General features: G+C 41.4%; 1 protein-coding gene across 2 annotated transcripts in view; it reads left to right on the top strand.

The window, feature by feature from the left end:
* Nucleotides 1–5697, top strand: part of AEBP2 (AE binding protein 2) — a 90120-nt gene extending 84423 nt beyond the window's left edge. Inside the window, exons 7-9 of one of the 2 annotated variants that reach the window (XM_074938046.1) lie at nucleotides 1528–1641; nucleotides 1905–1971; nucleotides 3541–5697. In XM_074938046.1, the coding sequence (XP_074794147.1) occupies nucleotides 1528–1641; nucleotides 1905–1959 (169 nt within the window). In that variant the 3' untranslated portion in view covers nucleotides 1960–1971; nucleotides 3541–5697. The remainder of the gene's footprint in view (nucleotides 1–1527; nucleotides 1642–1904; nucleotides 1972–3540) is intronic. The other variant, XM_074938054.1, reaches the window with a different exon arrangement.
* Nucleotides 5698–23568: the final 17871 nt, after the last annotated feature.

Here is a 23568-nt window from a genome sequence, read left to right as displayed (position 1 = left end):
CCCATATTTAAAGCAAATGTAAAGAGTGGAAATTCTGGTCCATTTAAAGAAATGTTGTTTCAACAGAAGTGAACTGTTACCCTACTTTTCCAAGAAAGCCAGTCAATTTGCATGTTCTGACGCAATAATCTTGGACTACACCTTTGTAGCTAACTTGATAGTAGGCCTAATGTATTAGTTGTAAATCCATAAACATTCTGTACTATCTGGTGTAGGTAAGAGTCAGGACAGAGCGCCAGATGGCATGTCTTCCCCAATAAACACAGGGAATAAAAACTACAGCTGATTTTGGGGGTCAGAAAAAGAATCTGTTCTACTGTATTTTCTCCATCTTAAGTGTTTCAAATTGCCTCTTAAGCTTACAAAAGGACTACTTTTCATAAGTTGCTATCTTTGGCAATTTGTTCTACATTCCAGATATCTCTCGTATGAAGTTTTTTATTTACTTCTGTTTCCTTTTCAGCATCAGTTGGTAATTTCTTGTTTTTAATTTAATTTCCATTCCGTACATCTGACTTAGATCAATCCATTGATTTCTTTTCAGTATTTTCTGTGCCACAGGCTCCCTTAGGAACAGTTATTACTTATTTCTAAAATACATTTTATAGACACTTCTTTTTACATTTCATCAATGTTCTCTGTAAAATGCATGCATATATGGCCATGCAACATTCTTCCATATACCGTGCATGTCACAAACCTTAGCATTCATAGCTTCCTAAGCAGCAAAAGAAAAAGCCAGTTTTAAGTGGACTAGTTTTGTTTCAGAGCATTGTTGAGTACTAAGAACTGGGCCAGTGTGTTTCTTTTGTCCCCAGCCCTTACCCATGAGCCTCACTATACGCAGCACTGGGACTACCTCTAAATTTGTGTAGTAACCGGGTTCTACTGTATCTCACCCTAAGAACAGTTGAAATACTAGATATTGAACATGCTTGAAATTAGCTGTCTGTATATTAAAAAAAAAAAGAGAATTAATACATTTTACTTCATTATTTTGACTCAGGAAATCATATTTTGATGAACACGTGAAGTAAGCTGTAGTTTTATGAAAATTAAGCAGATAACCAGTAAGTTCATTGGTCCAGGGTGAAGCTCAGGGCATTTAGTATTCTAAATTATCATTACCTAATACTTGAAAAATCAAACATACTATTTTTGTTTTAGTTTTGAGACTAAGTTGAATTCATTCTTTTTTGTTAGAAGTCACTGTGTGCTTTTCTTTGTTTTACATTTAAAATGCCAAAATTCTGAAATTCAAGATGCAAGGACATTATTTTATTTTTTCATCCAGTATTTCTAAGGAACTATAACTTCAGCCATTCTTAGCATCTCTTTTGCATTGTAAAGGTAAGGAATGTATGAAAATTCTGCTGTCCTTTTACCACACCAGTGAGGATGCTATTTTAGTGCTTGGAATTTGAGGATTATATTAAAATACTTCATAAGTGCAAGTTTGCCACATACTTTTGTGGTGAGGAAAAAGGGTTGATCTTTTTTGAAAATTTTTATTTTATTTATTCATAGTCTGCCTGATGTGTGGGTAAATGAAAGTGAACGACATCAATTAAAAACTAAAGTAGTTCATTTATCAAAACTACCAAAAGATACTGCCTTGCTTCTGGACCCAAACATATACAGGTAACTTCCTAATTTTAAACCTCTTACATTATTGAAATAAAGTCTTAAGCCTCGCTTAACTTTTTGATGCCAGAAGCCAAGATTGCTAATGCATGATGCACCAGTGCAGGGGACTTCAATCCTGCCAGTGTACAGGGGTTAAGTTCTGAGGTTTTAAGTCTTTTCAGAATTGCTTAACTTCTTGAACTGAACTCTAGTAACTGAGAAACAGGGAATGTATGTATTTACCAAGTGTATTTTACTTTTTTGTGCTTGGTGTACAGAAATTCTAGTAAAGGAGGTACATACAGTGGAATCCTGAAAGATCACTTCTGTTAAGATCACATACTGGTTTGTATACCAATTTTTTTAAAGTCCAAATTTATCTTTTCATATTTTACATTCAGCTGTAATACATGCAGTATTACTTTGGCTATGTCTACACTACAGCCGGATCGACGCTCTGAGATCGATCCACCGGCGGTCAATTTAGCAGGTCTAGTCAGGACCCGCCAAATTGACAGCAGATTGCTCTCCAGTTGACCCCGTACTCTAACCCCAACGAGAAAAGTAAGGTAAGTTGACGGGAGAGTTTCTCCCATCGACCCCTGCAGTGTAGACCCCGCGGTAACTCAACCTAAGGTATGTCAGCTCCAGCTACGTAGCGTAGGTCGACTTACCGCGGTAGTGTAGACATGGCCTTAGAAACCTGTACTTGTATACAAGTACTATTTTTTTAATACAAGATTCTTTAGCCTTTGGGGTGGGGTGAGGGATAGTACATGTCTTTGAGCAGTACACACGTGTTTTTAGGACTTCAGATTGGCTTCTAATCATCACATTTCTAATATTTTCTCGTTATTCCTCTGTATTAGCGTGCTATACTTAATCCTATAGAGGCCCACAATTGTATCTTGTGTAAAAAATATTTTAAAGGTAATCTGAAATGCTTTTAATGCTTTTTAAATCAGTTAAGATCCCAAATCAATAACAGGATGATACATGTGTAGGATTAATTATAAAAACTTAAATTGAAAATCTGGTTGTTTTCCATTTACCTGCCATGTTCAAAGTTCAGTGTTCTTGTGTTTCTTGACATCACTAACGTCTAAAGCAATACACAGAACACTCAGCTGAGGTCTGGATGTGTATTGAGCCTTTCAGTTCACCTTCATAGTCAATTTACTTCACTAATCAAATTAATGGATTTTGAGTATGGAGGGAATTAATTTTACTATATGTTCAGTCTCTCTAAAAGTAAGTATTTTAAATACTTACTTGAATATGAATGACTGATGTGAACTAATAATTCATAAGTGTTATGAGAAAAATTAGACTGTATCTTGTTTTAAAATGTTTAACACAAACTGTTTTTATTCCCTGCTTTAGGTATTAGTTGTGTGTAATTTTATGGCCCAAATGGAATTTAACTGATGTCATATAGATCAATTTGTTTATTAATTTATTTTTTGCCAACTTTCTAGAAGTTCTCATGAAAATGGTTATGATGATCCTTTCAAATGAAACTCTTAATGTTTTTTGGGCTAAGAGATACCCCAGTAAAACTACTAAAATACCACCCCAGGAAGTGTATAAATTGTAATCTAGAATTTTAACTCTTGGAATTGTGTACTGATAAATATTCCTCTTTTGGAAACCTCACAGTATTGTTTGATCAAAGAACTGAAACTGGAGCCTAAAACTTGCACGGGGGAAGAATTATTGAGGGGATACTAGTCACAGTACAAAGGCTGAAATAATGGATCCTAGTATGGGGTTTTCTAAAATGGCATTTGTTTGAATAAAATTTTATGAAAATAAATTGTGTATAATCATGATTCCAAAGCACTCCATACACAGCTATATTGAATCAGCTGTTGAGATGACCTCGAACCATAAATGTATCATCTTCTTTTGCAGAACAATGCCACAGAAGAGGTTGAAGAGGTAAAAACCAAGCAATTGGGGACACCTGCAGTCTTAGTCACTGACAATGGAATTAGAAATAAAGTTGCACATTAGTCAAGGCCCCCCAACCCACCCCCATCCTTTTTTCAAATCCTTAGATAATATTTATGCTTAGTGTAAACATTCTGTGAATGAAGTAGATGCTTCTGTGGAATATATTAATATATTACTGTATATCCACATTGTCATGGAATGGTACAGTGGGAGACTGAGCAAACACTCTTCTGGCAACTTAGTGGAACAACTAAAAGGCTTTGCATGCTTGCTTCTTTAAGCTGCTTTTCTTTTGTTAGTATATACAGTAGTTTGATGAAAAGAGGAAGTAACTAACCATCACAACTTACACAGTTCCCGGGAGAACTCTTAACAAGCTGCTAAGAGTTTAACACTCACCAGACAATGAACAAACTACCAAGGCTTTATCCTATTACCTTCTGAGTATGGTGGATCGTGATCAATCGTCATTTGTACACTTGTGCGTCCTTTCACAAAAACTAATAAGAGACATTAAATGATGTTTAAACAAATGTTAATGGAATGCTTGTTTTTCCCAATCAGCTATAAATTCATATATCCAAGTAAGACTGAAAGGTGTTGTTAAGAGTGTTGCAGTATGTCTGACCCTTTTTCAGGACTAGTACTGTATGTTAATAAGGTCTACTTTTATGTAATCTTTATTACTGAACGGTTTTTGAAAAACCTCTACTTAAGCAGTTAGTGAAATTGGTGTTTGATTTTAATTTTTTGACCTTTTAAGACACTGTCACTTGTACAGTATATGTTTTTTTATTTGGCCTAATCTTTTCTAGATGTAAAGAAAATGATATTTTTTTAAAACATCTAGAAATTCAACCTTTATGCACCAAAGTTGGCTTTGAAAAGGAAAATAAAATCACTTTCTTGCTTAATAAGCAAGAAATCATGGATTTTTTTAACTTACAGAAATAGAAATGTGTGTAACTTGTTAGTCTTGTATGGAGACAAAAATGTTGCATATAGATAATAGGACATTGCTTGTAAATAATTCAGCAGATTTGTAATATATTTTTATATTATGAAATGTACTGTAGATGTTTTTCTAGAGGCATGAAAGTTAAAATGTATATATTATGTTAGAAAATATGGAAGGATATTGTAATTCACTAGTGCTGCCAGAAGAAATGTTTAAAAAAGCACCTTCCTAACAACAACAAAAGTCGTTTGCATACCTAAGGGACTATGTACTACTGTTAATATCTGTTGTAAGAACAAAAATACATTGAACATCCTTCCCAGAAATCTTTGAAGGATGAACAGAACCCATAATGGCACTCCTTTCTGATAGTGAACGTGAAATCAGTCATTTCCTTGCTGTTGGAAGGAACTAATGTAAAATATATGTGCAGTCAAACTGCAGAATTAGTCTTCCTTATTGGGGAGGAATTTTCACGTTACTACAGTGAAACGAAAAACCAGCAGTTTTTACACTAAAATTTTATTAAATAGAATAAAACTTAGAATTAATCCTTTGGCTGCAGGGTTAAGTGTTTCCTAATATAATACGAATGCATTCTGCATTGGTACTGACACAAGAGACTTGCTTGGCTCCAACGGGTTAAATATGTTACTTATATACATGAAAAATCTTATCAAACAAAATGAAGTGCAGATTAAAAGCACCACTAATATAAGATGTTCTGGAATGGTTGGTTAATAAATAAGGGTATTATTCATAAGATTTGTAGCAACCTGACTTTATTTTTAAAAAAAAGTACAGTGTTTTGTTTAATTTTTTTGCTTGAGCACTTCATCTACTGCTTATTCTGTACCTATAAAGTAATCCACAATCTCTTTTTTTGGTTCTTTTTTAAAATTTGTTATAAAATTGCCAAATAGAAGTGTTTCAGATATAGTTTGTATTTGTATTTTTTTAATTTTATTGCTTCATGAGTTCCTTGTAAGTCATCTATAATTGACAGATGATTGTAGACCTTGCCTGAGTATTTTTTCTAATAAAACAAAGCAAATAACCACGTTAGCTTCCAAATTGTAACCATTTAATGAAGGTTTTAAAAGAGCTGAAGACATAAATTAAATATCTTTTTAGTTCCTCTGTAAATGATGGAATGCACACTTAAGAGTTTTGGATATAAATCCTGTACTATACCTGTAAACCATTAATAATCAACCGGTGATTGTCTGTTCTTGCATTTGAGAAAAGCATTCTGTGATATCCTAATGATGCAGCAGTTGCCTGGGGTGGGGCAGAGGGGCACGAGGGTGGAAGAGTCCATTTAAAACCAAAATGCAGGGGGACAGACAGAATTAAATCTGAGTTTGCACTGTTAACAAAAAGGTAAGTGCATTTTTTTGCTTTGTTTTAGCTTGAAGAAAGTTTCTGAAATGATTTATGCTTACACATATCCACTTTCTAAATATATCTAATTCTTTTGTGTCTGTGTGTGCTTCCGATGCAAGAATTAAGTGCCAATGATTTGTTGCTCCAAACAAATACCAACTTTGATAGAGGTATACCAGGCCCACGCAACAGTATTTCCACGCATCTGTATGAGTGACTAGTTGAATGTTACTTAGTATTTTTGAAGAAGAACATTAATTCTCCAGTTTGGACTAATTCAGGCTGTTTTCTTTTTTCTTGGTATTACCCAGATATATAACTTTTGCGCATGTTTTTCTGTTCAGAGATCTGTTTATAGGATGTTTTTCATAAGGGAGAAGCCACCCAAATAGTTCAGTCAGAGAATGCATTTTCTCATTTTGTATGTTTGAAGGTTTGCTGCCTTTCTACAGTATATGACTGACGGGTTCACCCAGGGGTACCACCTGGAACTGAGGTACTTCTGAGCCCTCTGACCCACCAGCCTGGGCTCCCTTTCACACTGTACTGCTGTGACAAGCTGCAAAGGCCTCCAGCCCGCACTTTCACCAGCATTCACACAGGTAGGGGCACACCCAGGCTCTCTGACCACCAGCTTCCCAGCCTAGGATTCCAGAGCAGTACAGCACTGTTCTGCCCTGGTCAAATCTGGCCAGTATATGGGTTTGATACCTGGTCCACCTCACCTCATTCTGAAGAGGACAATGTGCACTTGTGATAACCAAGCAGAGATTTTCTCCAAGCACTCCAGTCAAAGCTCACTGGTTTAGATGAAAACAAAAGAGATTTTAAGTGAGCGTAAGTGATAGTAAACAGATCAAAGCAGATTACTTATCAAATAAACACAAACTAAGCTTAATATACTAAATAGATTGGATATGAATTAGCAGAATCTCACCTGAGAAAGGATACAAGCAGGCTGCAGATCCATAATGAGCAAGCTGCACTTGCTTTACAGCTTGGAATCCCCAGGTGTTTCATACACAGGTTAGAAATCGCTTTGGTGTGGGTCCAGCCCTTCCCTCAGTTCAGTCTTTGTTCCTCAGGTGTTTCCAGGGGTAGTCTTGTGTGGGGAGTGAAGAACCACAGATGATGTCACTCCCTGCCTTATATAGATTTAGCACAGGGCGGGAACCTAAATTCCTTCTAAGCTGCACAGCTGCCTATTAAGCCCTGTGGCCAGCTTCATGGCTGCAGTGGGGAGAGATGCCTCCCCCGTAGAAGGGACCTGCGGCGTTTGGGGAGAGGCACCTTTCCCTGCCAGCCCCAGCACAGACAGTAGGCAGTTTGCTGACCCAGTTACATGTTTTTAAAAAAAGTTTGGAAATGATTAAGCTTCAGGGCATAAAACAGCCTCTCACTAAGGGTATGTCTACCCTGCAGTGTAAGCCTGGGTCTAACCCAGGTTGCGTCCACACACCAAGTGCGTTAACTTAGGGCCCCAGGATCCAGCAGGGCTGGAGGGTCTGAGCCCATGTTAAGCTGGGACCTAAGGTCTGAGCCCTATTGCTTTCCTGTGTGCATTCTGCCACAGCTTGAACTAGGTCCTGGAAGACTTCTGGGTGTATCCCAGAGTTCCTTGGGGCAACTTCTTAGTCCTTTTTATGCCAACAATATGGTGCAATCCAAGGGTTCTCAACCTTTTTCTGAGACCCCCCTTCCGTCCCCCAACATGCTATAAAACCTCCAGGGCCCAGCAGGAAAGCGGGGGAAAGGCTTCAGACACAGGGAGGCTCAGGGCTCCTGGCTTCAGCCACTCGGTGGGGGGATGGGGGGAGCCAGGCAATCTAATGCCAGCCTTGCTTTGCAGACCACATGGAACTGGCTTAGAGATTGCAGCCCCCTGGTTAAGAACCGCTGGTGCAGTCTATTGCACTTTATTGCAAACAGAAGCCACACCTCCCTTTGCAAATGGCAGCAGCTCAGGTCAGTGTTAGCCCATTGTCTACAAGCACACTACCAGAGAGCCTTCAGGGTTTTCAGTGGAGACTGATTAGAAGAAGCTTTTTGCAAAGAGAGCTACTTTCTGGTCATAAGAGCACAGCCAGATTTTGATGCAAGGGCCAGAGAGCGGAATGAGGACTAAGCAGCTGATTGAAAGATGACCCCCCAACATCCCAGCCGTTTCTGGGGCTACATGTGCAGGGGAGCCCGGGCAGCATACACTGTCAGGGTGGCAAGTGGTAGCCAGCCCCAAAACCTCCCCGCAGCCTCCTGCAGCGGCAACTCTGGCTCCTCCTTGCTGCTGCCAGGATGGTGGGGGTCATCCCTCCCCTGGCTGTGCTGAGCCAGGAATTCTACAACTTCCCCTACCTGCAGGACAGCTGCTTGGTCCCACTCTGCTCTCTGTCCTTTGCTCCTGGCGGGTGCCCCCCCACCCGCCGCTGTCCTTGGGGCTTTGTGTGCAGGTGGGAGGCAGCTCCCAGCTGCCAGGATGTTGGGGGGTCATCCCTCCTCTGGCTGTGCTGACCCAGGAACTTTGTCACTTCCCCTACCTGCAGGGCAGCTGCTCGGTCCAGCTCTGCTTTCTGTCCTTTGCGCCTGGGCCTCTCTGCTGTCCGTGGTGCTACGTGTGCAGGGTTGCACAGGCAGTGTGCACTGTGAGGTTGGAGAGTGGGAGCCAACCCCAGACCTCCCCACAGCCTCCTGAGGATCCCTCATCCCTGTTTCTTGGGGTGCGGTGAGGGCAGGGATAAGGTTTCCCTGGGGACTGCTGGAGCACACTGCGTTCCACGCCATGGGCGTGCACTTCACCGCTCTGCAGCTGGCAGCAGCCAGGCTTGTACGGGGGTTCCTCTGAAACCTACGTTTCATGTCAAACTTCAAAACAGACAGAAATAAATTTAAAAAAACAAAACACCTTCATTGAACATCCCATTTTAAAAATGAAGAATTGCAAAGTTTCATTTTAATAGTTTTGACAGTCCTGGAGATTGATGTCCTGATTATCCTCAGAACAGGGGCATGTGGGCATTTTCCTGCCAACGTGACTCAGCCTAGAGGTGGAGAGCCCAGTTCTCAGATTGGTGGTAGTTCAGTATATAAAGCTGCCTCAACTGCAGTCATTCTCCTGAGAGAGCTACCAAAGGAGCTTATTTTGCAGTTTATGTACTCATGTGTTCCTTATGGGCACCCGAGTCCCATCAATAGAATTGGGCTAGGGTATCGACACAGGTGGTAGAGAGGCTGATAGCCACTCTGGGATAGGTTACTTTAACTCAGGACTGTTCATTGCAGTATGGACACCAGCGCCCCAGGTTCAAGCGTGGGTCAGAAAATCCCTAATCTAATGTTAAAATGCAGTATAGATGCTCAAGGCCAGGGTTCCCTGATAGTGGTCAGCTGACTCGAGTCACACTAACCCAAGGCTTAGGACCAAGGTTGCGGTGTAGATGTATCCTAAGAGGATTAGAAGAAACTTCTCCATAGGCATAGGAGGCTATCAAATGGTCAAACTGCCCCTGTCAGGGATCCCTCCCCACTCTGAACTCGGATACAGATGTGGGGACCTGCATGAAAGACCCCCTAAGTTTATATTCTACCAGATTAGGTTAAAACTTCCCCAAGGTACAATTCCTTTCCTTGTCCTTGGACGGTATTGCTGCCACCACCAAGTGATTTACACAAAATTCAGGAAAAGGGTCACTTGGAGTCCCTCTTTCTTCAAAATATTCCCCCAAACTCCTTCACCCTCTTTCCTGGGGAGGCTTGAGAATAATATGAGTACTGACCAGACCCTTTGTCTCTAGGACACTGAAAATCAATCAGGTTCTTAAAGGAGAACTGTATTTAAAGAAAAAGTAAAAATCATATCTGCAAAAATCAGGATGGAAGGTAACTTTACAGGGTAATAAAAAGATTTAAAACAGAGGATTCCCCTCTAGGCTCAGCTTCAAAATTACAAAAAACAGGAATAAAACTCCCTCTTAGCATAGGGAAAAATCACAAACTAAAACAAGAGATAATCTAATGCATTTCCTTGCCTTACTTACAATTTTTGTAACGTTAGCTCATTTCAGGTATGTTTTCAGGAGATGTTTTACCTGCCTGGTCTTTCTCTCCATCCAGAGAGGGAACAACAAAGAGAGCACAAACAAAACCTCCCTCTCCCCCAGATTTGAAAGTATCTTCTTTCCTCATTGGCCCTTCCAAAAATAGGAGAATTGAAGATCTGCACAATCTATAGAATCCTGTTTAATTTTGGTGCTGTGAGTGGAACAATCTGACTCGTGAAGACAAAAAGCCAGAAGGAAGGACTAGAGTCCTCAGGTTACATCCGAGCCCTAAGGAGGAGCAAATTCTGCAGAGCCCAGCAGGGAATCTAAATCCCCAAACCAGCCACAGCCCCCCATCTAGCTCTGCAAGGGCCAGGTCTGTTGTAATGGCCACCTTCCCCCTGGCTCTAGTGACTGCTACTTTCCCCTCTGCTGGAGGCAGCCTGCGGATTCTTGCAGACACTTGGATCATATTTTCAAGCTCTTCTTTCAACTGTTAGGGTTAGAAACTTTTTTTTAAAGTGAAAGATGAAATTGATCACAGTGAGTAGGAGCTGGGGCTGCAGACAAGTGCCTCTGCGTAAATCTGACCTTACTAAATGTATATCTGGACCCCACAGACTTATCCAGGATTTCAAGTCTGGTAAGCCCAGCAGAACTTGTGTTGATCATATCTTGAACATCTTCGCAATCTATTCCAAGTGGAGTAATATTTTGGCAGTTGGCTTGTGGGTCCTGAGGCAATTCTGCTATTGTTGGTAGTTGAAGTTGGAGGGGCAGAGAGCAGAAGAGGGATAGATGATGGTGTCTGCTCTTCCTTTTGATGGCTAGGAACACTGAAGTATGTCTACACTGCATTTTAAAACCCATGGTAGCAAGTCTCGGATCCCAGGTCTACAGACTCAGGCTCGCAGTACAGCACTAAAAACAACAGTGCATACGTTGCAAAGGTTGGAGCGCAGGCTCTGAAACTTCCCCTCCCGCAGGGCTTCAGAGCTGGAACTCCAGCTTGAGCCCAAACATCTACACAGCTGCTTTGAGCGCTATAGCGCTGAGACTCGTGGCCACAGGTTTTAAAACTTAGTGTAGATGTAGAGCTCGTGTGTGTGCGCGCGCACAAATACACACGCACTCACTCTCTTTGCTATTGTTTGTAAGGTTCATTGGCTAACTTGGTTGAATCCAAGGTCTGTATTTGGAAGTTTTGTCCACAGAGGAATAAATCTCTCCAGAAGTATTGTGCCTTAGGAGAAAAACAAAAAAAATAACCCTAAAGCTTGGGAAAACCTCTGTGCTCCCTTGCTCTCCTGCTGGGTGGGTCAGGTAACACAACGCATCAGTTTTAATTTTGTGTGCTAAATGTCGGCACTCATATGTATCCTCTGAGGTTCCATATCTGAAATGTTTCTACCTTCCCTTTTGAGAACTGATTTGTGGGTAATGTTAACGGTGGAGAGACTTATTTGTATTATGTGCTAAGTATTGCCAAGTTAGGGCAAAATATGTCAGTGCCATCAGAATACAAGAGCATTCATTGTCTGATTCAAAAAAAATGAAGATGCAATAAATGTTGCTGAGCTGGGTGGCCTTATCAGTGACTAAATCTATGGTGTCATTTCACCTGATGACCTCACCTGATGACCTGACATTTCCTTAAGCCCAAAACGTTTCTTCCATTGCAGTTAAAAATGTTGCCCAAGGTTTGTATAGGCTGGGTGGCTTTGGCAGTAGCAATAGGCAGTGCTTTGGGGAGATATGGCTGACCCAAATACAGTAACAGATGAGTATTATGAGCATAACATCTTATTGGGGCTGCATCTCATCACTAATTTATATGAAGTTCTAGAGACTGTAACGGTTTGGCTGCTAGCAATCTACGCTATAGTTGCAGCAGGAGGAAAACTATTAATGACTGCCCATCTTTCCTCAGAAGAGCCTGCAATTTCAGGCCTTCAGTGTATGAGTAACACACCTGACCTTGGTCTTACTCTGAATTTTTGTGTTCAAATTCTCTAGCTGCTGTTACTCTGAGGATGTGGAGCAGAAAACAGAGCAGGTTGCTTACTATGGTTGTTAACCTTTGGGTAGTTGACTAAGGCAAGGATTTTCAAGAATGACTGATTTGGGGGCACTTTTACATGCACAATGCACTTTAAAGGACCCCTATTTTTAAAGAGTACTGAAAACCCTGTTCTCTGAAAATTAGGCCTTTTTAAGTGTCAGGTTGGGCACCCAAATTTTGAAGCATTCAGAATCTTCTAGGCACTTTAGAATATCTTGGCCTAAGCTTCAGGTGGATGGTAGAGATTTGGAATAAGGAGTGGTGAACAGCACTTTTCTGGGAATGAGGGAGAATGGCTACTAGGAAGCTGAGCCAGTGGAAATTGTGTTCCTAAACTTGTCCATGCTGAGAACTGGCAGTCCATATAGTGCTCAGTTTCCATATACTGCGTTGCATTAAAAGACAGATAAAAATACATCCGTACTTTCTTAATGTTTACTTTGTCATATAAATAGTTATCATGAAATGAATTACTGGTGTAACCAAGATGAGACTCTGTCCCAATTGCACTATGTATGGCCGTGTAATTTTGCTGTTCACAAAGTAATAGTGGGTGAGATTCTGATTTCAGTTACAAAACTATATAAATTTGGACTAAGTCCATTTGAAAACAATGGAGTTATTCAGGATTCCATACTGGTATAATTAAGATCAGAATCTCAAGCATTGACTTTATTCCTTGCTGCTTTTCACTGCAAGATGTGAGAGATGGTGTCTTGTGGTAGTATGTAGCAGCCTCAGCCATGCACAGGACTCCATTGTGCTAGGCAGTGTAAAGACAAAACAAAAGACAGTGCCTGCCCCCAGAGCTTATGATTCTGGTTAGGTTAAAATAGGCTTTATCCAGGATTTCAAGCTGAACTTGTCATTTCCTGCTCTACCACTGCTATTACACCTTGATTGTTTTACACATGGACATGGACATGAACACAACCACAAATGTTTCTCTTCTTTTTCTTCTAAATGTGTGACACACAGGATTTTTCCTTCTCCATATCAGAATAGTTTACTTTTAAAAGGGTAGATAGTTGAACCTACAGTCTTTCCCTTTCAACCATTTGCTATAAAATTGTTCAAGTAAACATTCACAGATCTGTTCTTCAAATGGCTCCCATGTGCACACAGCTTTGCAAGTAAAATAAACAGTTTGGTCCCTGAAAACGGGGTATTTTAAACAACATTCCAGAAGGGAAAGATGTCTAAACATAACATAGGCTTTTATAGTCACATAAAGATGCACTTTTATCTGTTAATGACATTAAGCTGGTACTTGCTTGAGGCAAGCAGTGTTTGGGGATTGTTTGTTTTTAAGATATCCATTGATAAATTATTCTGCTTAAATTTGAATGTATTCTGAAGTGTAGTTTTGGAAAAGCAAGGAGATGTGTGTTTCGCTTGAGCCTTATGAAACTGCTGTATGAAAAACAAAGGTGGTATTTTCATTGGCGTTTGGAAAATTTCACCTGAACCAGCATAGTCACATTTCTAAATTTTTCCATATTCAGAAAAAATGGATGAGCTGAATTGAAGCTAACATGGAGGGGAAAAAATCAGCCTGTCAAATACTTTGACCAGATGACTTTTTAAGGGCCCTGGGTACTTTCACAACAACTATCAATGTTTGCAGATCTGCCACTTAAGAGCTATATCCCCAAAACTATAGTACTTACTGTCTTGAAGTGTTCCATTGAGAAAATCCTTTATTGTAGCGAATACTAGCCAATAACTTAGCTAAATGTAGGCAGTTTTTCATAATGATGGCAAAAGGCTACAGAGGCCACCCTATAGGCAAGTTTCATCCATTCTCCAAAGCATGGGGCCTCTGGACTGTTCGAAGAAAAGGTCAACAGAATTTTTTAACCTGAGCAAAACTGTTTTTTTTTTTCTAGCCATGTTCTCTGAAATGGCTGAATCATTTTGTCTGAAATTTTCAAAAATAAGCCTGAGGCAGACACTCTGCATGCAAAATTTCAGCTCCAAGAGTTAAAGTTTGGCAAAGTTATAAGCAATGGAAAACTGGGTCTTATAATGAGAATTGTTGGGCAACCTTAATAGGCAACACTGTTAGCCTCCCAGAACTGATGCAATGTATTACCATGCTAGCCAATTAATTAACCTTTTTGTATTCTTTCCACTGCTCCTTTTGCCTGATATCTTTCCCAATGTTCTTGTCATGTGCTCAGTTTAAATTTTAAAATCTTCAGGATAGGGATGTATCTTTTACTTACTACCTGGGCCATTGTCTGCCACACTTACTCATGTTTAGTACCTTACTCTGTAAAGCAATCATGGAATTCAGAGGGGTTACTCATGAAGTAGGGTACTAAAACATAAGAACGGAAGAATATAGCTCAGTCACGCACACTTGTGTTATGTGCAAACACTGTTAATTATATAATACTCAGCTTTCTAAAAGCTTCTTTAGCAGATTTAACAGAAATGCTTCACAATTGCACAGCTCTTTAGCAGAGGGGAGTTACGATCAAAGGCTGTTTGACATCACAGCAGAAATTACAGGTAAGTGAAGAAATTTAGGTTTAAGGGTAAAGAATAAAATTCCTTGGATTGCTTGCTAGATCCAGTCTGCCTGTTGACTAAGGGTATGTCTTCACTACCCACCGGATCGGCGGGCAGTGATCGATCCAGCGGGGATTGATTTATCGCATCTAGTCTAGATGTGATAAATCGACCCCCGAGCACTCTCCTGTCGACTCCTGTACTCCAGCGTTGTGAGAGGCGCAGGCAGAGTCGACAGGGGAGCGGCAGCACTCGACTCGCCGCAGTGAAGGCACCACGGTGAGTTGATCTAAGTATGTTGACTTCAGCTACGTTACTCACGTAGCTGAAGTTGCGGAACTTAGATCAAAATATTCCCCCCCCCCCCCTTAGAATCATAGAATAGAATCATAGAATATCAGGGTTGGAAGGGACCTCAGGAGGTCATCTAGTCCAACCCCCTGCTCAAAGCAGGACCAATCCCCAATCAAATCATCCCAGCCAGGGCTTTGTCAAGCCTGACCTTAAAAACTTCTAAGGAAGGAGATTCTACCACCTCCCTAGGTAACGCATTCCAGTGTTTCGCCACCCTCCTAGTGAAAAAGTTTTTCCTAATATCCAACCTAAACCCCCCCACTGCAACCTGAGACCATTACTCCTTGTCCTGTCCTCTTCTACCACTGAGAATAGTCTAGAACCATCCTCTCTGGATCCACCTCTCAGGTAGTTGAAATTTATCACATCTAGACTAGATGCCAGCTATCAAATCCCCCCTCATTCTTCTCTTCTGCAGACTAAACAATCCCAGTTCCCTCAGCCTCTCCTCATAAGTCATGTGTTCCAGACCCCTAATCATTTTTGTTGCCCTTCGCTGGACTCTCTCCAATTTATCCACATCCTTCTTGTAGTGTGGGGCCCAAAACTGGACACAGTACTCCAGATGAGGCCTCACCAACGTTGAATAGCGGGGAACGATCACGTCCCTCGATCTGCTCGCTACGCCCCTACTTATACATCCCAAAATGCCATTGGCCTTCTTGGCAACAAGGGCACACTGCTGACTCATATCCAGCTTCTCGTCCACTGTAACCCCTAGGTCCTTTTCCGCAGAACTGCTGCCTAGCCATTCGGTCCCTAGTCTGGAGCTGTGCATTGGGTTCTTCCGTCCTAAGTGCAGGACCCTGCACTTATCCTTACTGAACCTCATCAGATTTCTTTTGGCCCAATCCTCCAATTTGTCTAGGTCCCTCTGTATCCTATCCTTGCCCTCCAGCGTATCTACCACTCCTCCCAGTTTAGTATCATCCGCAAATTTGCTGAGAGTGCAATCCACACCATCCTCCAGATCATTTATGAAGATATTGAACAAAACCGGCCCCAGGACCGACCCCTGGGGCACTCCACTTGACACCGGCTGCCAACTAGACATGGAGCCATTGATCACTACCCGTTGAGCGCGACAATCTAGCCAACTTTCTACCCACCTTATAGTGCATTCATCCAGCCCATACTTCTTTAACTTGCTGACAAGAATACTGTGGGAGACCGTGTCAAAAGCTTTGCTAAAGTCAAGAAACAATACATCCACTGCTTTCCCTTCATCCACAGAACCAGTAATCTCATCATAGAAGGCGATTAGATTAGTCAGGCAGGACCTACCCTTGGTGAATCCATGCTGAATCCCTTCCCTCAGCGTAGACCAGGGCTGAGTCAATTTAGCATCAGCTGGGATAATTTACACCTCTGTTGCACAGGATTGAGCGGTGTCTGAGGGTGGTGTTTGAGAATGTGGGTGTGCAGGTTTTAGGCTAACAGCTACACTCCGGTCTCTATTGAGAGAGGAGATGATTCAGAGAACTATGAGCAGCAGAAAATTGGCTCATAAGAAGGAAGGGGGAAAAAAACAGCAGGAGGATGTTTAAAACATTATAATAAAATTGTATTAATGAATGCCCTTAGAGATGTGTCTGTATAACGGAGGCTAGCAGGGTTGTAGCTGAAGGTGAACAAAACTTTTTAATGGGAGAATATACCATCACCAAGGCCTCAATTCAGGAAATCATGTAAACCTGTTCTCAAGTCCACCCCTATTCATGACAGCACTAAGCATGTGCTCAAATCCCACTGACGTCAGGGGGTCTTCAGTAGGTGTTTAAGTGCTGCACTCAGTTAAGTCCTATCGACTTCTATGTGACCTGAATGTGTGCTTCCTTGCTGCCCTGAATAGGTATGCTTTCTTGGATTGGCCCCTGAGAAATAACTTTCAATTTAATTTCAATTAATGGAATGCTGCCAGGCATTTGAGGCCCAAAATTCAGGTTTTGAATAAAAAAGGTAACAAGTAATAAAACCTCCGCTAGAAAAAGAGTTTCATGCAATGAATAAAATGTAACAAGCTTTTTTTTTTTTTAAATTCAGCATTGAAAACCCAAACACACCAGCATTGTAGTAGTGCTTGAGACCCAGAAAGTGGCAGACCTACCCTCGGCAATGACTATGACAGAATATTTGAACACTGAGGGGGGGAAGCCTTATTCTCTCTGTTTAATGTGTTCTAAGCTGTGTTGGCTGGACTATAGCTCTGGGGAAGAGACAAAAGTCTTAGGGAAGGCGGTGGAGAGTTCAGGCCTGGACAAAACCTGCTTGTTTGTTTAGGACCCAAGGCTGGAGCTCTGAGGGTGGACAATAGCGTTCCCTCTCTCCTAGTCAGTGCTCTGTTACAGTTAACAGTATATATAGGGAAATAGTAGGGTTGTTCTCCCCCCTCCCCCGCTTCTACTGTATAGTGCGACCCTTACAAACTAAAAGTCTCAGATTTGGCACTCCTGTTGGCACACTCAACAAAGGGAACAAGGTCTGAGTGGACATGATCCTTCCAGGTCAGTGCTGAAGGACAAGGCACTTCTAATGCTGTACCCACTCCTGGGATCGATAGGACTTCAGGGTAGACTACTGTCCATCTGGTACCTTTCAACAACACTAAATTCACCAAGAAAAATAATTAAACCGTAAAAAGATCCAAGTAGCAGCCCGCTGTTTGAACACATTTCATGTGAGATATTCCCCCAAAAGTTACAGCTTCTGAAATACAGATTTGTAACCCCAGTTATCTTTGGGATTGGTCATAAATCTTAAAATAATAATTTATCTTTCGCTGTAGCACCTTTTCTCATGTCACCAGAAACTGCAAAAAAGAAAAGAAAATGTATCTTGTAATCATGTCACAAAGATTAATGTACAGGGATTTACAGTGGATTCCCATCTGCTGCTTCTAGAAATGCCCCTTTCATTGTGGTATAAATCCTTTTTGGTAATAAAATAACAAAAAACAAGTAATATGACGATAAATCCCATTGCTTAGTCCCAAATGAGACATCATTGCTAGTCGTTCAGCCACCCTTTGGGTGGCTTCACTTGTAGAAGGTTTGAGTAATGCCTATTGGATGATGTTTAAAGGCTTTTGTTAAGTTTAATGCCCTTACCACTGAGTATTTTTCCTCTATTTGTAACCTGCTAGTGGAGGTTGGGGTCAAAAGATCCCCTCATATACTTACTGTGAAGGTGACAAGCAAACTCTCCTATGAGTCAGAGACATAAGATCCAGCAGGCCTTCTGACCCCAGCAAAGTTAAGCAAGAAATTGAGCAGAGTCAGTGATTTTCTTTCAACTCACAAGTGAACAGTTGGGGCCGGTGAGCAAAGCTGAGAGGAAAACAACATTTTTCCTGTTTAAAAGGAAGAAAGTTTATTGCATTAGGAAGTGAGGACTAGGACATTTAATGGACAGGTCCTTCCTTCTCGGATGGGCTACAGCAGAAGAGATGATGGAGGTTTGACCCATACTTCCCTTAGATGCTAGTGTGTATTCTGCAGTACACAATGAAAGTTTCCCATAAGGCAGCGCACCTGCAGGCAGCCTGGGATACCTGAGAACACTGGGCCATGCTTATATTGATGCAACATGTGGATGTGTGAACACATGTTGCAAAGTGCACTTGTGAGTGATTGCATTCCACTAAAATCATTGTGTTGATCTAACTAAACTGATATAGCTATGGAGTGGTGCAACTTGTGTGTAGTGCTTAAAGTGTGCCAGGTTGAAAGGAGTCGGAGACTTGGCAAATAAAATTTCTACAGCTCCAGAGGAGTTGTTGAGGGGCTCAAGTTTCAGCCCTCCCTGGAGGGTTAACCCCTGGTAATTAGCTGCTTTCCCTACCTCCTGGGGTGCAAGCAGCCAATCACAACTGCTTCCAATCACAACCAAGCTGAACTCTCTCTCCTCCCTCCCCTCAGGAGCCTATTCTCACACATGGGGAGTGGAGGGGAGAGGAGAAAGCAGAAAGATCACGGCAGGTCGGCTCCCTTCTCTTCCCAGCTTCTGCAACTGGGTCTGTGTGGGCTGACCCTGTCCAATGCCTCATTGACTTTAATGGGACTCAACAGAGGCACAGGGATTCATCTGGGCCTTAGATTGTGAAATCTTTGGGGCAGGGACCTCGTAATACACACAAACCAGCATATTTAACCCACTTACTGCTATGCCTAAACGTGGCTTTAGGTGCCTACATTTATGTACCCAATTTTGAAGGTATTGGCCTAATGACATTTTTGGGGCTAGATAAATAATAAAAGTTATGTTAGAGTAAAACTTTGGAATCTAGAATTAAGGTTGCCTTGAGTAATGAAGAGCCTTAATCTGTTTACCTTTAATTTTGAACAATGCTTTGTAGTTTTACTTTTGAGTTAATGGAAGGCAGAGACGCGGCTGTCCTGGAGCATGGAAAATATGTCAATTGCACTTAAAAGAATGTTTATTGCACAGCAGATGTGCACACAGGCTGCAGTTGAAACCTGAAGCATTTAATTGTCAGTTGCCTGCAGCTGGATTCTTTCTTTCCAAGCAAGTGAGGAGGTTGGATAATATAAAAGGACATCAAGAGACAGTGAGCGAATTCATATGTGAATACTTATTAAAAATGTTATTCTGCCTCACTTCACAAGTGTGGGAGATATTGCCCTCTGTTCAGTATGTGCTCACTTGTCATGTATACTTCAGTGAAATCACTGACCAGACATACAACAGCTATCTAATACAAATAATAATTTCCTGGCTTTTGTCCCTTATGTAAAAGGGAATATAATAGTTCATCAAGTTAATGCTATAGAGTGGCAGTGTTTCCTAGGGGAAAGACACTGGACTAGGACTCAGAAGACCTGTGAGAGCTTTGGGCAAGTCACTTCACCTCTTTATGGCTGTTTCTCCATCTCTAAAATGGGGATAATGATACTGATCTTGTTTGTAAAGTACTTTGAGATCTACTGATAAGAGCTAGATATTACCGGGATTCTTTTAGAAGCCACAGCCTCATCCATTGACTTCAGTCAAACTACACCTTACATCTGCTGAAGATCTGGCTCATTATTTTTATGTCTCTATGGCAAGACCATGAAGTAAAAGCATGTTTTTAAAATGTTTATTCAGGAAAGCTCAGATACAGCTTCTGGTTTTCAGTGAGGCCACAAGTGGGTGTAAGTAAGTCTAAACCAGGCTGTTACATATAAAATATTCACAACTACTGTAATGAACATTTGCCCTCATACTGGTTGCTTTGTATGTATGTTGTCTCCATCTCTCTCAACCTGGCAAAGCCTGAACGTGGGGCTCAATATGTGACTGACAATGGCCCAAAATAAGACACATGCAGAAATTATTCATACAGGAAACTTAAAATCCTAGAGGATTCACCTTTCTATAAACAGCTTGCTATAGTTTTATGCCTGGTCTACACACTGTTTTTACTAAACTGGTGAATTTGTACGGATACATTTTTATCAATGACAGGTTTCAGAGTAGCAGCTGTGTTAGTCTGTATTCGCAAAAAGAAAAGAAGGACTTGTGGCACTTTAGAGACTATCAATGTAGCTTATTCCCTGCCCCCTACAGGAATAACCCATCCTCAAAAGCATTTTTTAAATGATACGGTTGTGTCCACTTCAAAAGAGTTGTGCTGGTTTAGCTATAGGAGTACACAGGACCCTTGTTTCATGATTCTTTAGTTCTGAGGTAAACAACCTTCAATAGTAAAAGTGAGAGGACATTAGATTTGTGTGGATCATATTTAACTTTGGGACTACAATGAGTAACATCCCCCAGAACAAGAGACACTCGAGAGAGTGTCATTTCTAAAACTTTTCCCAATATAATTCCTAAAGAACATGTAAAATACACACGATACAGCACTTTTCATGCTGAAAGGTTCATGTGAAAGGTTGTGGCATCTTGTTTAAGAAGCAAAGGAGTTTTATTAAAACTACAGTTTATTTAATAACAGTAAATTAGCAAAATTACCACCACAAGATGCATCATAGACCAGCACCCTTCTATCCCAGGCAGATCCTGTGCCTTAGTGAGAGTGCCTCAATCCGAGCACTGTATGGCCAAACTGCAAAGTGCTAAGCGCTTCCTGGGAAGTTCAGAGCTCCTTCTGAAGTTGGTGGGAGTTGGGGGAGTACAGCACTTCCCAGAAACCCACCCAAAATGAGAAAATTATCTATAAAAATTAATATCTTCTCTTTCATTAAAAAAAAATGTTCCATGGATGAGACAGGGGAGTCATTGCCATCTTCACATTAAAACAAACACCTTAAACCCACAGTCTTTAGTTTACTAGAAATAGGAAACAAACATGTCTGTATCAAAATGGCTGCCCAGATATCAGACTGCATTTCCCAGAACTTCTATGAACCTAATGTCAGAGTTCACCCAGCCTTCCCTGGTATAAAGAGTTCCACCTTCTACTTTGCCTCCAATATAGGGAGTTTATAACTATGAGAAGGAGATGCACAGTAATCATCTGTGGTTTTAACTTACTGGCCATGAAGATGTCTAAAGAAATACATATCAACTTATAGTTCAATACGGAACTCACCATTTGTCTCAGGGTTGCACAAAAACATTGCACTTTCCTTAGCATAGCTTGATCCCAGTAGATACTGAGCATTTGGCCCTGATCCAACAAAGAATTTGATTGGGTGTATCTTTAAGCCTGCCAGTAGTCTCCTTGAAGGTAAAGGGCTACTTGTGCTTAATATTGAGCACCTGCTTAAGTGCTTTGCCAAGCTGTGGTCCAGAATGGCCAGCACCTTGCAGGATTTAACTGTATATTCCCTACACTATTCCAGCCTAAAACCTGTGTGTTTGCTGGCTAGTGAAAGAAAAGAAAGAACTAAAACCATATATATCACTTATATGCATATGTGCAGCAATGTATATATCCATATCACTGTCCTCCTATCTAAGCAACTCTTGCATACGGTGGGCTCAGTTCTCAGCTACGCTGAATGGAGTTCTACTGCACCTTGGGAGTGGGGGAGCAAAGGTGGCTTTTCATGACCATTTCCAGGACTGGGGGAACAGAAAGGTGAAGAGCTGTTTTGGACACTAGCACAACTTTGAGCCATCTGAAGTCTGTCTTAAACTGTGCTGGAGGATATCAGCTATTGGTGGTGTTATGCTAGCTGGGAATCACAGGAGTGCAACTTCATGCTCCGCCGTGTCCCCAGTGCTGAGGGAAACCAAGAGAGAATATGTAACGGAATGACTTGCCTGGTGGGCTGGAGACCTTGGGGCTAAGCCATTCTGATTACAGAATGAGCCCCACCTGAAGGGAATCAGGCACTTCCCCATAAAGAGTAGAAGTAAAGAGGGAGAGCTGGGCTTAAGTAGTGATAAAACCCAGCTGGAGAGAGAGAGAGAGCGAGAGCGAGAGCGCGAGCTCAAGCTCAAGCTCAGACTAGGAAGGAAAAGCGCTCTGGGTAGTGAGGCCTAGGAGCAGACCTTGCCTAAAGTAGGGAAGAGGTGGAGTTGTCCAGAGGTGAACTTAAGAGTTTGGATAAGAAGTAGCACATGGGAAAACTACAGCATAGGTAAAGGAGCAGACCTAGTTGTTCAGTACAGGGCCCTGGCCAGGAACCCAGAAGTGGGTTCTCCTACTGGCCCTAATTGGGGTGGGGGGAAGCATACAAGCCCATCACAAGAGTTATTAAGCCCTGCAGGCTAAGCCTCAAAGATAGGCTGAGGAATAGCCCCAGAGAGCGCAGAAAGGCTTAGTTTGTGTTAAAGACATTTTGAGACTCTTAGTTTGGACAGTCGTGACCCCAAAAGGGGTAGACTTAAGATGGTGAGCTGGCCAAAGGACTGATTCACTGGAAGAAATGCCATCACAGTGACTGGTGGCCGGGGCGCACTAGTGACATCTAAGAGCTGTTTTGCCACATCTACGTGCAAGGAGGTGACTGCCAGTGAGTAGACATGTTTGCAGGGTAGTACAGATTTAAGGGCTGGAGATTAGGAGATTTGGGGGGTGGGTGGGGAGTGAGACTGGAAGTACCTTCTCTGTTGGTAAACCAACCTAGCGCTGCTGGCTCCCAGGACATGTTATAAGGGCTTTCTGTTCTTTCGGGCTTTTGTCTGAGGAAGTAATGTAGGCTGAACAGGTCAAGTCCCTGTTGAGGGCTGGAGAGTTCTTTGAGTCAATGTTGTGTCAATTAGTTTTATACTTTAACTCTGGTTTGTTTGTTATTTAAATTGATTGTGTACCAAGTACCAGTAAGTGAATTACCAGAAAACTGAATAAGTTATTGATTAAAGTGTGTAGCGCTATTCACACGCATCCTAGAACCCCACAAGCCTAAAGCATGACAATGTATTACAAACATTTAGCTAAAGTGGGGGGGGAGTCTGAATGTAATAAGTAATGATTGTTGATATTCGTCTCCAGAATTCAGTCCATATAATTATATTCAGAGCTTTTATAGTACTCAATTCTGTGGTGACAAATGAGAGATGTTGCTGTATGTATATGTTTTAAATGAGAAATGATCTGGACCAAATGCCCTAATTGTACAGCATTTGTTGGTTTTCTTAAAGCACTCATGGATTTGTGACTAAACACACACTAAGCTGTGATTCTCAGGTAGTGGAATTTTCTAGCCTTTGTGGTTGTGCAGTAAAATTTAAATATGTGAACCCTAAGGGTTGCAAGGTCAGAA

This window comes from Natator depressus, chromosome 1 (genome assembly GCF_965152275.1).
Source record: "Natator depressus isolate rNatDep1 chromosome 1, rNatDep2.hap1, whole genome shotgun sequence".
Lineage (NCBI taxonomy): Eukaryota > Metazoa > Chordata > Testudines > Cheloniidae > Natator > Natator depressus.
The sequence above is the reverse complement of the archived record's forward strand: the minus strand, read 5'-3'. Positions and strand labels throughout refer to the sequence as shown.